We start from the raw sequence: 15903 nt of genomic DNA on the forward strand, positions 1-15903 counted from the left end.
AAAAAAAAAAAAAGTCTGTTGTTTCTTGGCATTAGTCACATTTTGGTATTATTACAACTGATCAGAAAAGGAAATGAAGTCATGTAATTTCCTAGTTTTTAGGAAATTAATGAGACATTTGTGTATACACTAGCAACTTAAGAGGTTGTGTCTGGCTCAGTAGAGCTAACCAAGCAATGTGATAATGAAGTGAAGCAAAACAACTCATTTATAAACAGAAAGTGTAAATTGTAGTACACATCATGGGTGTTTTTGTGACTTAACTTGATTCCAAGTAAACATGACTTCACACTCAACTTAAAGTCATTTTAGTCAAGATTTTAAAAGGTTTACTAAGTACATAAAAGGGCTTTACAGACTGTTCAGAGCAATAGATATATGGACAAGACAAACAAACTGCAGGAGGAGCCAGAGAAGCTTCCAGTCCTCAACACAGTCTCTATCTACAACTAAGAGATTCTGTCAGGTATTTTAAAGAATTTTTGAAAGCATTTCTTCATAGAAAACCTAGCAAGATAAAGTTTGTATTTTTAAATCAGATAGTTTTAAGAACAGGACTATCCCTCCTTCTTCCTCCTCCTCTTCATCACAAAGACCATACCAACAAACATACTAGGACACTAACTATCCTCTAATTTGCCTCTTTTTCCCAGGAAATCACTTAGACGTACTACCATACAGAGGAAAACATAATCATGTGACATATCTGGGGGTTTATTTATGTGGGAACAGACTAGACAGTGTAGTACCATTCTGTGTTTATCTGCAATACTTCATGGGATGCTTATACAAGATTTAAATGGCATCAAATACATAACTGCAATGAAAAACATATGCAACAAAATTCAGCTTCTTACTTTCAACCTTACTGGTCCATCAAATGCTATTTGTTTTGCTTCTTTAACTGTTTCACAGATCAAGCTATTTCCACTCACAAACTGAATCACTTTTTTCAGTGGAGCAAATGGAGTTTGTACAACATCCACCAACATTTTAGCTCCTTTTATCTCTCTTAACTTTTCGTTGATTGGTTTAACCTGTAATGCAAACAAGCAGTGTTTAGAATCCATGTTGTAATAGCAAAGCATGTCTAAATCCAAGTGGTCTGGGGACAGGATGTACAGATCAACAGAATGGGGGTCTCAGTCGCTCTAAGACTAGAAATAGATCTGGTTTTCATATTCTCTGTATGCAATAGTCCTTAAATCTGTATAACGTGTTTCACTGTGCATGAAATGCAAGCACATTTATACACGTAGCATGGGGAATAAACAAGATGCAGTTGCAGGGCTTCTTGGGATCAGGGAGACATGGTGGGATGGCTCCCACAACTGGGCTGTTGCAGAGGAGGGATACAGGCTCTTTAGGAAGGACAGGCTGTGAAGACGAAGAGGTGGAGTTGTCCCACACACGAGGGAGCAGCTGAACTGCATGGAGCTCTGCCTGGGGAAAGATTATGAGCCAACTGAGAGCTCATGCGTAAGGATGGAGGACAGAACTGGTAAAGGTAACATTGTAGTGGGTGTCTGCTACAGGCCACCTAACCAGGAAGAACAAGGGGATGAGGCCTTCAACAGACAGCTAAAAGCAGTGTCACATTCACAGGCCCTGGTCCTCATGGGGGACTTGAGCCACCCCAGTATCTGCTACAGGGACAACACAGCAGGGCATAAGTAATCCAGGCAGTTCCTGGAAAGCAGTGATAATAACTTCCTCACCCAAGTGACAGAGTGGCCAATGAGGAGAGGTGCTCCACTAGACCTTATACTCACCAACAAGGAGAGGCTTGCTGGACATAGGAAGGTCAAAGGCAGCCCTGGCTGCAGTGAGCATGAGAGAGGAATTCAGGATCTTGAGAGGAGGGAGCAGGGCAAAAAGCAAGCTCACAACCCTGGACTTCAGGAGAACAGGCTTTGGCCTTTTCAAACATCTGCTTGCTAGAGTCCCATGGGATCAGGCCCCAGAGTGAAGAGGGGCCCAAGAATGCTGGTTAATTAATATTCAAGGATCACCTCCTCCAGCCTTAAGAGCGATCATCCCAATGAGCAGGAAGTCAGGCAAAAATTCCAGGAAGTCTGCATGGATAAACAAGCTGCTCCTGGCAAAACTCAAATACAAAAAGGAAGCATACAGAAGGTAAAGGCTGGGACAGGTAACCTGGGAAGAATATAGAGGCACTGTCTAAGCATGCAGATATGGTGTTAGGAAAGCCAAGGCCCAAATGGAATTCAGTTTGGCAAGGGATGTCAAAGAAATGGTTTCTCTAAGTACACAGGCGACCTGGAGATACAGGATATGGAGAAGACTGAGGTACTGAATTCCTTCTTCACCTCCATCTTTACTAGCAAGACTGGCCTCCAGGAATCCCAGGTTCCAGAGACTGGAAGTCTAGAACAAGGAAGATGTACCCTTGATAGAAGGGGATCAGGTCAAGGAATGCTTAAGCAAACTGGACATACATAAATATGTGGGCCCTGATGTGATGCAACCACCAGTGCTGAAGGAGCTGGCTGATGTCACTGCAAGGCCACTCTTAATAGAATGATCACGGTAACTGGAAGAGGTGCCTAGGGACTGGAGAAAAAACAAGTGTCATTCCTACGTTCAAAAAGGTGCAAGAAAGAGGACCCAGGGAACTACAGGACAGTCAGCCTCACCTTGATCCCTGGGAAGGTGAAGGAGCAACTAATCCTAGAAACCATTTGCAGGCACATGAACATCAAGAAAGTCTTGGAGGAGTAGTCAGCAGGGATTCACCAAGTTCGTCATGCCTGGCCAACCTGATAGCCTTCCACAATGAAGTGACTGGCCTGATAGATGAGGGGAGAGCAGTGGATATCATCTACCCAGACTTCAGTAAGTCTTTCAGCACTTTCAGCACTGTGTCCCATGAGATCTTTATAGAGAAGCTAATGAAATATGGGCTGGATGAACACACAGCGAGGTGGACTGAAAACTGGCTGAAGAGACAGGCCTACAGGGTGATGACTGGTGGCACAAAGTCCAGTTGGAGGCCAGTAACTAGCCATGTCAGTACTGGAACCAATCTTGTTTAACATCTTCGTTAATCATCTGGATGATGGGGGAGAACGTACTCTCAGGAAACTTGCTGATGATACAAAACTGGGAAGAATGGCTGATATGCCAGATGGTCATGCTCCCATCCTGAGGGACCTCCACAGGCTGGAGAAACAGGCTGACAGGAACTTCATGAAGTTCACCTCCTAAGCGCTTTGCCTTAACACTTAAGCCTATTTTAGTTAAGCTTAAATAAGCCAACATCAAGATTTACAATTGTATTAACTTGAGACATATTCCTGATGACAGGAAAAGGAAAAGTGTACTTACATCAAGGTAATCCAAAGCAAGAAAAGTTTCAGGTTCAGCTCGTTCTTGTTTTAGGAATTGAATGCAATCTCTTGCTGTTTTTTCAGTGGCAGCAACAATAGCAGTCATGTATTTGCCAAATACCTTGGTAACAGCAAGCTGGTATTTTTTATGAATAGGATGACACAAGTCGAGCAGTCTTCCAAACTGAAGATTAAAATATAGAGAAATATTAATATGTTATTTACCTATCAAGTAATATTTCCACATACAGGATACTGAAGTAGTTAAGAGGAAAATGTGTTGCATATCTACCAGCTGCACTCTTACAATGGGTGTACATCAGAAAAAAAAAAATAGAAATTGTAGCAATCATCAATCCAAATTGCAAAGTATGCCTTCAAAATCTGAAGGGATTTAATTTTTCCCCGAAGTTACAGTTACATATCTCAATGTTTTACTCTGATTCTCTAGCGTACACCTCTAGAAGTATGACAGAGTGACAATAGCAAAGTTAGCTAACCATCTTGTTTGGAGAGAAAGAAAATATCTAACACACAGTAAGATCTTTGAATGACAATAAGGTCTTAAATAAATAGAACTGTTAACTGCAAAATGGTAGCAAGAGAGGCACCATTCCAGTTTCAACCCAAAAAAAAAGGTGTCTGCTTACTTTAATAGCATGAAAAGAATAAAAACTGCTTTTCTTGTACTGCATAGTCCAAATAATCAAGCCTGTTTTGCCATATACTGAAATAACACCTCCATAGATCTGAGTAATTAGTTCTTTGCTGTACACACTCCCTAAAGATCTTTTGTTCCATTTCTGTAATTGTAGGTACAGTTGAACTTTCCATGAGTGATTAAAGCGACTAATGTACATTCTGAAAGTTACAACCTGTGAATTCATGCAAGAACAGTTTTTCTGCTTGTTGATCTACTTTCCTACCCTTCTCTTGACAATTTTTTTTTCCTTTTCTGAAAAACAGTAGAAGCGAGGAGAACACCACAAAGGTCTTTATTTAGTTTCCTGGTTTTATCACATGGTGTCATCTACTTGGATGTTTCTATCTGCAGCTCAGACATGTGATGTTTCAGACATGCAAAACTATACAGAGGATCTACATACTTTCGGACACAGGCATTTGAGGTCCAGATGGAATGCCAGATTTCTGTAAAACCAAATATTGACACAGACCAACTGAATCTGTAACAATAGCAATCTTGCCAATTAAAACTACCAATGTAGGAACACCATTTTGAAGATTAAATTGTAAAAACTGTCATCAACTGCAAAATTCACTTTGTTGATCAGACAAATCCATGAAAATGCATACGTCACTCATAATGCAGGAATCACATTGCTGCACGGCTATTCCATTACCTAGAATGTTCACCAACCACTACAAGAATGTTTTGACAAAAGAACAGAAGCTTTAAAATGGATTTAAGAAGTAAACATTTAGAAGCAGTATGCCATTTTTTGCCTATGAAATCCAGAAGACTGACACCAAGATTTCCTCCCGTTCTGCCTGAGTACTTAGTGGACTACCAGATGATGAAATGTGCCATGACCCTTCCATCCTGAGACTCTAATTTGGATTGTGTTCAGTAATCTTGAATTAGTACACCAGAGTGTAAGGAGCAGCTCAGAAGCAATGCTGTTGCCTCACATGCTGGTGTTGGGAAAACTATTGCAGGAACAAGGGTAGCTGAAGTAGATACTGTTAAGTCTTGCTGTAATAGGAGAGTTTATGTAACCAATTTGACTTATCTAGTTTTCATTTGTTAGAAGCTGTCACATCTGTAAATACTCTTAAATTTGCAGCACCTGAAGCTAACCAACAGAAAACACGCTGAATACCATCTCTCCCCTAAGTCAGTACGGTATCACCAGTCTGATCCAGTTCTTTTCAAATAGGGATACAATGCAAAGAGTGAGCAAAAAGAGATATACCAATCATTTTTTTCATTTTTTGGAACACCTTGTTAATATGGATGAAAAAATTCTGAATAACAGCTGAAGAGCAAATTTCTTAAATCTCTTGAGAAAACAAAAGGATCAGACACTTGACAGATTCTGAGAAGGTTTTGCAAAAGATCAAGAAGCCAAAACCAGAAAACATTTTATTTTTTATCTTCCTATAGCAGCACTAGGAAGCAGAGATATGTTGCCTTCTAAACATTTTAAAAAAAAATTTCCCTGCTGGTACACATCAACTGAATATATATGACTACATATATCAAAAAGAATTGATTGTACTGAGACATACTCAGAGACCAACTATTCAATTGATTAGAGTTATTTAGAAGTTCTTATTTGGAATGGCTCCCAGTGTTGGAGTAGATATTTTTAAGTGTCAAAAAAAGGTGTAAATATGCCTTGTAAAATAATGTCTGCTGACAATTCAGAATCAATACACAAAACACTTAAATTACTCTTCAGTAATGCCATTAAGTAAAATATGGTAACTGATAAGCAAAGACAGACCAGCTGGTAACATAAAAATATCATGTACCAAAGCAAAATTGTCCTTTGGAAGAAGTATTCTTTCTGGAATAAATGGTCTCACAGCCAACCTTCCCATTCATTTGTTCAAAATAAATAAGTAAAAAATATGTTTGAGGACAGAAGAAAACAAAACCAAAACAATAAAAAAACCACCACAAAAATCACACGAGATCAAAACTATTCTTTGATGCAAGCAGTAATCTGTCTATTTCTGGAAACTGTGAAAAATGATGACAGTATGTGCTACTATTCTTTCAGTAATACTATTTCACCAAGTACACTCAAGCAAGCATAAAGTTTAAAATAATATTCAAGGCAGTCCAATTTACTCTAGCTGCTTACTCAGTCTAAGGCAGAACTCTCAAATCTTAATTCTAAAATAAGGCATTTAAATGAGGCCATTCAATTACCACAGAATCCGGATATAGTCTTTTGAGACTTTCCAGGATCTCTGCTTTCATTTGCTGACGCCTTCCTTCATGGCAATCAATTTTGGCATTCTGCAGCTCACCAACTATTTTGTTCAATTCTTCATTGACTTCAGCCATTCGTACTGTTGAATTTTCAATTTCCTTAGTTAGCATTTCCTCTTGCTGTTTTTTCTCTTCTAATGATTCACTTTGAAGGGAAGCAAAAATAGGAAAGCAATTTACTCTTTCATTTATACAAGCCTTTAGCTTATAAAAATTAAAGTCATTCTGCGGTCATAGACTATGAAAATCTTTAGAGATTTTAAGCATCTATAAGAAGCTACTTCTTAGACAAGTTGCATTCTATAGTATAAACTATTTTTAATGTTTCAAAATTGAGCTCAAGCGAGAGTTTTTGGCTGTGAAACATACAACCATACTGTTTTATCCTCCATCAAGAAAAGGTCTGATACTGTAAAACTAAGGACTGAGAATTCTCATGCAAAATTATGACTCACTACACAGTTACCAAAGTCACTAAGGCTCTTCCACACTCTACTACAACTACTTAAAGTAATTCTGCATTACACCAATCACAATGGGTCTGCTGCTCCCTGTCCATGGCAGACCTTTGTTCAGTACACACAGCAAGCATTAAGCCAAAGCACACATTACAGAAGCACATGAAAAGATAGGTTAGGAAAAAAAAACCAAACAAAAAAACCCTATGGAGATCACCTACTCTGACCTCCTCCACAAAACACAGGCTAATGCCAAAGTTAATTCAGGTTACTCAATGAAGGGCTTATATACCTTATTTCACAAAGAGTAAAAATCAGGTAGAAGACAAGACCCAGGAAGCAAGAACTGAGCTGTACTCCTAATACTCAATGTAAATATTAACTGCTTCCTAGAGTAGCAAAACTACAGAACTGCCCTGTTCTCTCAGAATGCGTACACTAATAGCCCCACACCCTACCTGTAGTGACATAATTTGCACACCTACAAGAAATCAGAAGCAATTATAATACTGTTTCAAACAATGTACTTCCTACTTTATTCTGACAGCTGAAGTACCTGAACTATTAATTAGAATTAGTAAGAATTCTAATTCTTATTAAAATTTGAAAGAACAGAAAATAATGAGAATTAGAAACCTGCTATGTTAATTTGAAAATATGTAATAAGCAAGAAATCCAATTAGCTTTTCATTTTTTAAACATACGTGCATATCTTGGCATATTCTTCCAACTTCTGTATTCTTTTCTTATGCTCTTCTATCTGTTCCACAGTCTGTTTTATGTTTCCCTATGCAATCACAAATAGCATGTGTTAAAAACAAGACAGAGGAATACAACAGTTTTATAGCACGATATAAAGCTCTTAATTCAGAAGTACAGAGATAGATATTTTCTTCTTTGCTAGTATTTCATGCTGAAGTAATAGCATCTCTTTTTCAATAGTAGATGCCAAATTGCACCATGAATAATAAAGGAAAATTAATTTATCAAGGCCATTACTGGATTTTTCACGTTCGGCTACAGTTCAGAGAAAACCTCTTCAGCACAAAGAATCACAGCACCGTCAAAGAAAATAACTTTAAACACAGTTTTAGTAAGTTATAAGTTTTAAAACAAAAAAGGTGCTTTTCTTGGGCTGAGATTACTACAATCTTCTTCCCCAAGAAGAACACATGAAGAAGTTGACAGAGGTTCCAAACTGACAGAAAAGCATTGTACTAAAAAGCAAACCAACACTGAAACAAGTATTTGCAATTACTCAAATTGAATAAAAATACATTAACTAAAGCAAATTAAAGGGGGGGGGGGGAATTGGGCATGGTGACCAAGTCATAGTGAAAACAATTACTTATTTTATTGTTACGTGTTTGGATCTGCAATGATAAAAGAAATCAGAAACAAAGTAACAGCAGTGATCTGTATTCACACCAAACACCCCACCTATGAAGTGCAATAAAAGAGTGGGCTCCAAGGAGGTTTTTCCAGCTACAACACACGTACACATAACTGACCTTAAAAACATCTCAGCAAAAAACTAGCTGCAATCAAAATAAACCTCTAAAGGGTGTGAGTATCATACAGATATACAACAGTGGTAGGACATCTCAGAAAGAAAAACTGCACTTACAGAAACAGGAACTGATTACAATTAAGCAGATGTTCTGAGTAATTGTAAAATACTAGAGCTTTCAAAACCAAACCCACAGTGCAGGCCCACACAACCATTTTTCTGAACAAATTTAGAAACCATTTTGCTAAACCTGTTGCAATATGAAAACTGAACTAACACTTGCAATGTATCTCCTTTACTGAGGATTTGTTATGTCAAAGCATTTAACACATTTATACTGGGGGGGGGTGGTGGGGTGGTAAAGAAACATTTTTCTCCTTAAAACATAATTCTAGCTTGATACAAATACCTCAACTTCTTGTTTCTTCCTTCGATTAAGTTTCAGCCTTTCTTGATCTGCTTTTTCCTCCCAACAAAGTGTTACTAGCTGCTGGGTTAGTGTAGCTACTTTCTTTCTTGCTATTTCCTTTAGCTCTTTATAGCGCTCCAACTGGACAAACAAACAAAAAAAATTAACTCCACTATAAGTGGAAAGATTCATGTTGTTACAGCCTCAATTAGTAATTGCCTACTTTATCATACTTAAGATTATGAAACCACCCAATTATCCAGAAGACCTTCTAGCTATTAACTGCATTATAAAAAGTTGTATTTTATTTGAGAAAGATTCAACCCAAAGCTTACACTTAATGTTCTCATCTGCGGTCTTGTTTCAGACTTCTAATGACTCTTATGTTTCAGGAAAGTTTATAAAGTTTACAGTACTTCACAGTCAATCTTAAGGTTAACACTAAGTTTTTGCACAGCCCAAAATTAGTGCAAGTTTTGGTATTTATAATTACAGTATTCTCATGCTTGGGTTTTGTTTTTTTTTTTCTTTTAAAGGTAAACATAAACATTTTAAACAATCATGCAAAGTTATGACTAACTGACCAAATGCCACTGAAGTGCAGAGTAGGAAAATTCACAAACTCGAAGAACAATCCTGGAGGTTCTCCATTAATTGATCAGAAACTACTTTAAGAAAGGGACAGTGGAGAAAAGAAGCTAGCACTTAGTTTTAAAAGTGTTTCTGGCCATATGGTTGCAAAGATAGCTTCTTCAAATGTGAATTTACTGTAAAGTGATGCAGTCCTCTCCTTCTAAAATAACTTAAAATAGCTCGTAAGTGAGCTACCTCAGTTTTAGATTCTGACCCACAGTAGATGGTATGTATACTACCAAGTTGTTTCCATTTTTGTTGTTGTCTTGTTTTTTCCTCATTGAAGACATATTTCTGTACCTCAGCTCACAAACCGTTTCTCAAATATTACCCTCTCACCCTGAAATCCTACTGGATGTTTTCTATCCTATCTTCCCACAATGTACTTATGTGGGCTTTCATGAAAAAGGGCAAAAAAACCCCAAAACACAACCCCAAAACACCAAACCAGAGAGAATGACCTAACCATGGATAATCACATGTAGCTATAATCCTAATCCACAGATGACAGTCAGTGTGTGCAACCCTTCTGAAGTTTCCCTCAAACTCTTCTCAACTCCCTGCTCACTGAAAATTCACTGCTTCGTCTAATGATTATCTTCTCACATTGCTTAGAAGATGCACGTCACAGCCTAGGAGAGATGCTTACCATTTCCAGTCTCACAATGGTGAGTTTATAAATCTCTATGCAGCTTTCTCTCTCTTATGCAATTTACTTCCAAGAAGTGTTCCACACTTGGAATTTCTGTGAGATGACTTCCTCCCCCTCCCCGCCCCCAGAAAGGAGACAGCCCACTCCCAAGAGGCTGCACCATCATTTCTCTTCAGCCAATGAAACAGTCTCTAAATAAAAGTTACAATTTTGGTTTTGTTTGAGCTCAACAGCAAGAGATCACTAGAAATTACAGGTTATTGGTGAAACAATGGTTTCTCTGTTGTCAGTGGGGATTTTTGGACTTCACTAGCAAACAGTACTTTTTGGCCTCTCAATTCACCTGACTTTCTCCCAGCTCAATAGCTGCTGCTCTCTGTAGTATCTCCTCTTCAGCTTTCTTCTCAAATGCTCTCCATGCCTTCTCAATATCATTCAATTCTATCTCTAGTTCTTTTATGTTCTGCTTTTCCTTATCACAGGATTTCTCCTTGTCCCTTAGAGATTTTTTAGACATGTCTACTTTCTTGATTTGGTAGGAAGTGTTTTCCTTGGCTTTTATATAGAGGGGTTTCTGCTGAATCAGTGATGCTTCCAGAGTCCTAAAAAAATAAAACCCAAAGCGAACAAACAAAAAACCCAAGCAACCAACAACCACAAACCACATCCAAAACAACAAAACCACACCAAAAAAAGAAAAAGAACAACCCCTTCCCAACCACACATGCAAACAATCAGTTATCAGCTGCAAGGTTACATACCCACAGGTGATTTTTTTTTTTTAAATATCCACTGAAAACAGAAATTTAAGAAGTGAAGCATAACCTCCTAAAAATTTAATAGCAAACAAATACTTATATAATGAAATTGACAACCTGGGCATGGTGGTGGAGGCGAAATCAATGTCTAGCTATTACTGAAGTAACTGCTACAAACTGAATTCCATAGCCTTGGGGTATCACCCAACTTCTTTAACAGGAAATACATGGCTGCCAAGCAATTCCCAGTGCAGACTATGCTTTAACTCAAGTATCAGAGAATCTGATTCAAAAACCTACTTCATTTCTCTTTCCATGTGCTGTTGGTCTCTGTTTAGTACACCAAGCACTTTTTTCTTGGCTCTGAATGCATCTTCTGCTGCAGAAAGAGACTGTCTCTTGATACTAGTCTCCTTATTCTTTTCATCCAACCTTTTTTTCACAAAGTCAATATTTTTTTCATTGTGATAAAGCTGGAAAAGCTGCAGCTGAATCCTTTCTTCATCCAGTTCCTTGAGAAGCATCTGGTAATGCTCTGCCTACCAACATCAAAATTTTATTCATGATTTATAAAAAGGATTTTTAATCGTTAAGAGTCTAATTTCAACTCCAAAGTGACACAAGATAATGGACCAGTAGCTGTAATTCCAGTAACATGCACTAGTCATAAAACGCAACAAGTAAGTCAACAATTATACTGGCAAAACTACACTTTCATTTATTTACATTTTATCACATGTATTCCTCTACCCTTTTAAATTATACCAAGTTATTATATAGTATATGATACTTAAAAAAAACACTAGATGAAAAACAAGTTTGTGGTTTTTGGTTTTTTTTTTTTAAGAAAACCTGTATTTAAGTTCATAAAAGATGTAAAATCTGAGATCTTAATGTGCAAAAAAAGGAGTAACTTTGAGTTACCTCCTCTTTCTCTATCTTTGCTTGTTTGCGTTCTGCTGCAACACTTTTTTTCTTGTTATAATTAAACTGCGCATCCTCATCTGCTTTCTGCATTCTTTTCTTTTTTTGTTCATAGTCTTCAGCATATTCCCATGAATTACTGATTTGTTCAAAAAGTTGAGTTCTCTCCTTCGGCTTCTTCATTGCAATTGATTCTACTGTTCCCTAAAACAAAGTTGCAAAAAAATGCAGCACTGTAGATCATTATGTTGTCTAATGAATTTCTTTAGGAGCATATAGTAGAGATTTATCTCCGGATATATTTATGGTTAACAGAATTGCATGGAAATACTTTTAGATTCAAATCCCAGGAAAAGCTTAGTACCAAAAGGAATATCACCTAGCCACCTCACTTTAATTAAAGGACATCACTAAAAGTTTTAGAATGTCAGATATGGTCTATGAAAAACACCTTCAACCTAAATCAACCCGCACAATCAATCAATCAGTGAGCATAGCACAATGACAAAATTAAATCTTGTCTCTTTAAAGGAACTGAAACTCATTTTCAACTAAAACCAAAACTGCCCCCCGCCCCCCCAGTATTTCACAAGCAGAACAGCTCAAATCAATGCACTAGAAGATTACATAACTCCCAGAGTTAATGGGCACACAGTTTTTGTCCATGCATTAGCTGCTCAAATCTTCACCGATCTGAAGGAGATACTATTTTCAGACAAGTGTAGAAAATAAGTTTTGCGATTTTTATTCTATTTGTATAGTGGGGAAATGCCCTCATCATAGAAACTATTATCACAATAAGAATGCGTATATAGGGTTTCTACAAAAAGAAAGAACCAGTTCTTCCTTGGGAATTTGCCACAGCAACTGTAAGGAAGACAATCCTGTGAAATATATTCATCATAAGTATATGGCATTTCTGACCTGTGTTGTTAAATACTTGTGAACTAATAACCCAGTACAATTTTCAATCCCACAGTCTTAGTAAGAAATCCTGTAAGTTTTCATGCATCTTGACCAAGAGGAGTGTTTTAAGATAAAATTATGTTTTCCTAAATATAACAATCTTAGAATTTAATACACTAAACATTTATAAATAGAGACACACATTTTCATATATACTCTGAATAACACAAGTACTCAATTTCTTCCAGATTAGCTTCTTACTAGTGCACTCATGTACACACAAACCCCATTATTTCTATTTTGCAGTCTTGTAATTCTTTGCCGAGGTGAGGAAAAAACCCGTATTGGGTTGAAATTAGCTAAGGGTGCCCTCTTTTCTGTCAAATAGTAAGTGTGTACTCCTATGAAATAATCATAAAGAAAATAAAAACTTCTTAGAAGTACCTTAAATGCTCACCTGAAAAATAAGACAATTCCTAGCTTTGACAAGTATGCCTACTTTTTCAAGCTCAGATATGTAAGTAGATCGGCTGACAGATTTATCATTGAAAAAAAATTCAGAACAACTACCTATAGGAGGAAAGGAAAAAAAAAAAAAAAGATTACTATGAAATGGCTACAACACAAAGTCCGTAAGAAAAGAACTAAACTAGTGGAACAATTTAACTGAGCAATTTCCTCAAAGAAGAAAACAGATTTCAATTACTCCCTTAGTCATTTCAATAATTTCATTTTTCTGTATGAAAATTCTAGTTGCATGCTTCCAAAAGGTATTGAGAGATGCTTAAGTGCTCATGCCTGCAGCTAGGTCAGACCCCATTTTCTAAAGCCTACACCATCTATATATTCCACATGATTATCTACATATCAATGTACAAAGCAAAGAACATGTATTAATCACTTGTTTAGTTTTTTAACTTTGCCCTAATATGTTTTTTCAGTTATAACACTTGGCTATCAAAATGCTACTGAAGGACTATAAGAAGTATTGCAATACTCATGGGCTTAATCCTCCAAAATATGCAAGAGGGTTAGGCATTTGAAATTCAAAGTTGAATATTCTTGGTCTCCATTTTTTATACATTAGACAACAGAAAGTACATGCAACAGAATCTCCTACCTACCACGTATAACTCTTGAAAATGTTTTTTCTTCCCCATCTTCTTCACAATATACTATCTTCACACTAGCTGTAGAAGAAACTGGTTTTCCAATATGTGCTCCATGAATAAGTTCTCGAACACTTTTAACTCGCAAACTAGATGCCTTTTCACACATCACAAAACTAACAGCATCCACTATGTTGGATTTTCCTTAAAAGAAAAAAAAAATTTCTTTGACATGGCAGAAATGGAGGCATTTGATTAACAATTAACTAAAAAAAGACACAAAAAAGCAAAAGTCTTTATTAATTCTACTTCTAAGTCTGTATTTCATTGAGACAAAAATATTGCACATAATAAAGAAATACATTTCTAAGATATAACACACTGGCAGCAGATAATCGGCCTGTCTGTAATAAAAATCATCACAAAAATGCTGTTATTTGTTCAGCCTTGTTGAACAAATTTTTCTTACCCAGGCATCTCCAGAGATCATTACTTAAATTGAGTGAGCAACATCATAATCCTTACTTGGTAGTTTCCTTCATCTAATGCAGTCAGTGAGGTTTGCTGCACAAGCACTCCATCGAATAACTAGAACTTTTCCACTGGAACTCCAGTGTTCTAAAAAACCCAAGTACTTTCCCAGATCCATTAACCACAGCAACAAAGTTATCTGATCATACTCCTTAGACAAAAAATTCTCTTAACTGAATCCTCTTTCTGTTTTTCCCCTTTAGTCTTGAGCATTTCTGTTGACAGCTTAATTATTTCCTGCCTTCAACCTTGCTACTTTGGCAGTATTTTGACTTACTGTCCAAAACATCATGAAAGGAAGAATACTAGGGGGAAAATAGATAAATACTTAATTCAGAGACTACACAATATTCACGATTTTTCTCCCTGGATTCACCTATAAAATGTATTCGGAATTAACTGGAACAGTACCTGGAAAAAGTATCCATAATTTTGAGACTTCCCAATAGGGAACAGTGAGGATATGATGATAAGGAATATGATCATAATGCTAAATAATAGTTACTTACATTCATAGATCTCACTTGATTAGATAAGTGAAGAAACAACAGGATCTAAAAATCTAAGTCATAAACTTAATTATTAACAGACTGGGGAAACTAAGACCAAACGCTAAGCCCATCCTTGTGGATCTTTAGGACAATCCTCACCTCCTATCATATTTTCTTTAGCAAATAGAAGATGAAATCCTATTTGTTGAATGGAGCTTTCAGAAGAAGTGAATCAAGTTTTACAAAGTTCCAGCATCCACAGGATAAAAATATGGAGTGACATCTACAAACCAAGGCTCTTGTGAGCTGAACTACAAAGCAGCTACCATGCTGCAAAGCTACTATCTCTTTCCCAAAGGCATTTACGCAAATGGCAAAAACCACAGACTCAAATCAAGTAGCAGCTTTCTACTGCTACAGTTTACAGCCCAGACTATTAAAGTAAAACCATCTTTACGTGACCTTAATAAGCTAAACTGCGAACTGGAGGGGCAAAGGCAAGGTGTGCTGTTTGCAAACCACTCATTCTACAAGGGCTGGAAAGAGTAAAGAAGTCAAATAGAAATGGAAATTCTTTCAAACATCCCACCTCTGTCCTTCCGTACTGGAACCATCTATACTTTCAGTTAAAGAAGCAATAGCAGTTCAAGAGCCTCCAAAGTTTTGCTTGTGCTGCCACCCCCCCAGGTGCATATGAAGAGATTTTAAGCAGGCCCATGAATCTTTACTTCCCCTCCAAGCCCTGCAACTCTCCTCCTCAACAGGCAAGCTATCACCGTCCTCATCCATTCAGTGCAGCCATGCTGGCCCTATTCCTGAGCCCGCACCTGCACTACTGCTGCTTCTTCCCCATCAGGCCTGCAGCGTTCACAGAAAAGACCCGGCAAAGACCCCAAAACCTCAATCCTGATAGCTACACTGGAGAAGAAGGGCCACCAGCCGGCCACTAACCCTCCACCCTCCCGCTCCCCAGCCTGCTACCTGATCCATTGGGCCCGATGATGCAGCTAAACCTCATGAAGGGGCCGATAACCTGCTGCCCCCGCCATGACTTGAAGTCCTTCATCACCAGCAGCTTGAGGTAACCCATGCCTGCAGCAGCGGGCGAGGAGGAGCTGAAGCCGGGAACTTCCCGCCTCTCCACAAGATTTAAATCATCAACGAGTAAATTTTACTAATTCCCCAACCGACCCCCGCCCTCTCCCCTCAG

The 15903-nt window shown here is 37.7% G+C and overlaps 1 protein-coding gene across 3 annotated transcripts in view; it reads right to left on the reverse strand.

Moving 5' to 3' along the window:
- Positions 1 to 15783, reverse strand: part of SMC1B (structural maintenance of chromosomes 1B) — a 36386-nt gene extending 20603 nt beyond the window's left edge. For all 3 annotated transcript variants that reach the window (XM_049821485.1, XM_049821483.1, XM_049821484.1), the window contains exons 1-11: positions 15675 to 15783; positions 13687 to 13875; positions 13020 to 13132; positions 11657 to 11860; positions 11033 to 11271; positions 10318 to 10576; positions 8690 to 8830; positions 7475 to 7557; positions 6250 to 6457; positions 3349 to 3534; positions 858 to 1037 (exon numbers count right to left, since the gene is read on the reverse strand). In XM_049821485.1, coding sequence (XP_049677442.1) covers positions 858 to 1037; positions 3349 to 3534; positions 6250 to 6457; positions 7475 to 7557; positions 8690 to 8830; positions 10318 to 10576; positions 11033 to 11271; positions 11657 to 11860; positions 13020 to 13132; positions 13687 to 13875; positions 15675 to 15783 — 1911 coding nt within the window. The remainder of the gene's footprint in view (positions 1 to 857; positions 1038 to 3348; positions 3535 to 6249; positions 6458 to 7474; positions 7558 to 8689; positions 8831 to 10317; positions 10577 to 11032; positions 11272 to 11656; positions 11861 to 13019; positions 13133 to 13686; positions 13876 to 15674) is intronic.
- Between the last annotated feature and the right edge of the window lie 120 nt (positions 15784 to 15903).

The sequence above is a fragment of the Accipiter gentilis genome, chromosome 18 (genome assembly GCF_929443795.1).
Source record: "Accipiter gentilis chromosome 18, bAccGen1.1, whole genome shotgun sequence".
NCBI classification, from domain to species: Eukaryota; Metazoa; Chordata; class Aves; order Accipitriformes; family Accipitridae; genus Astur; species Astur gentilis.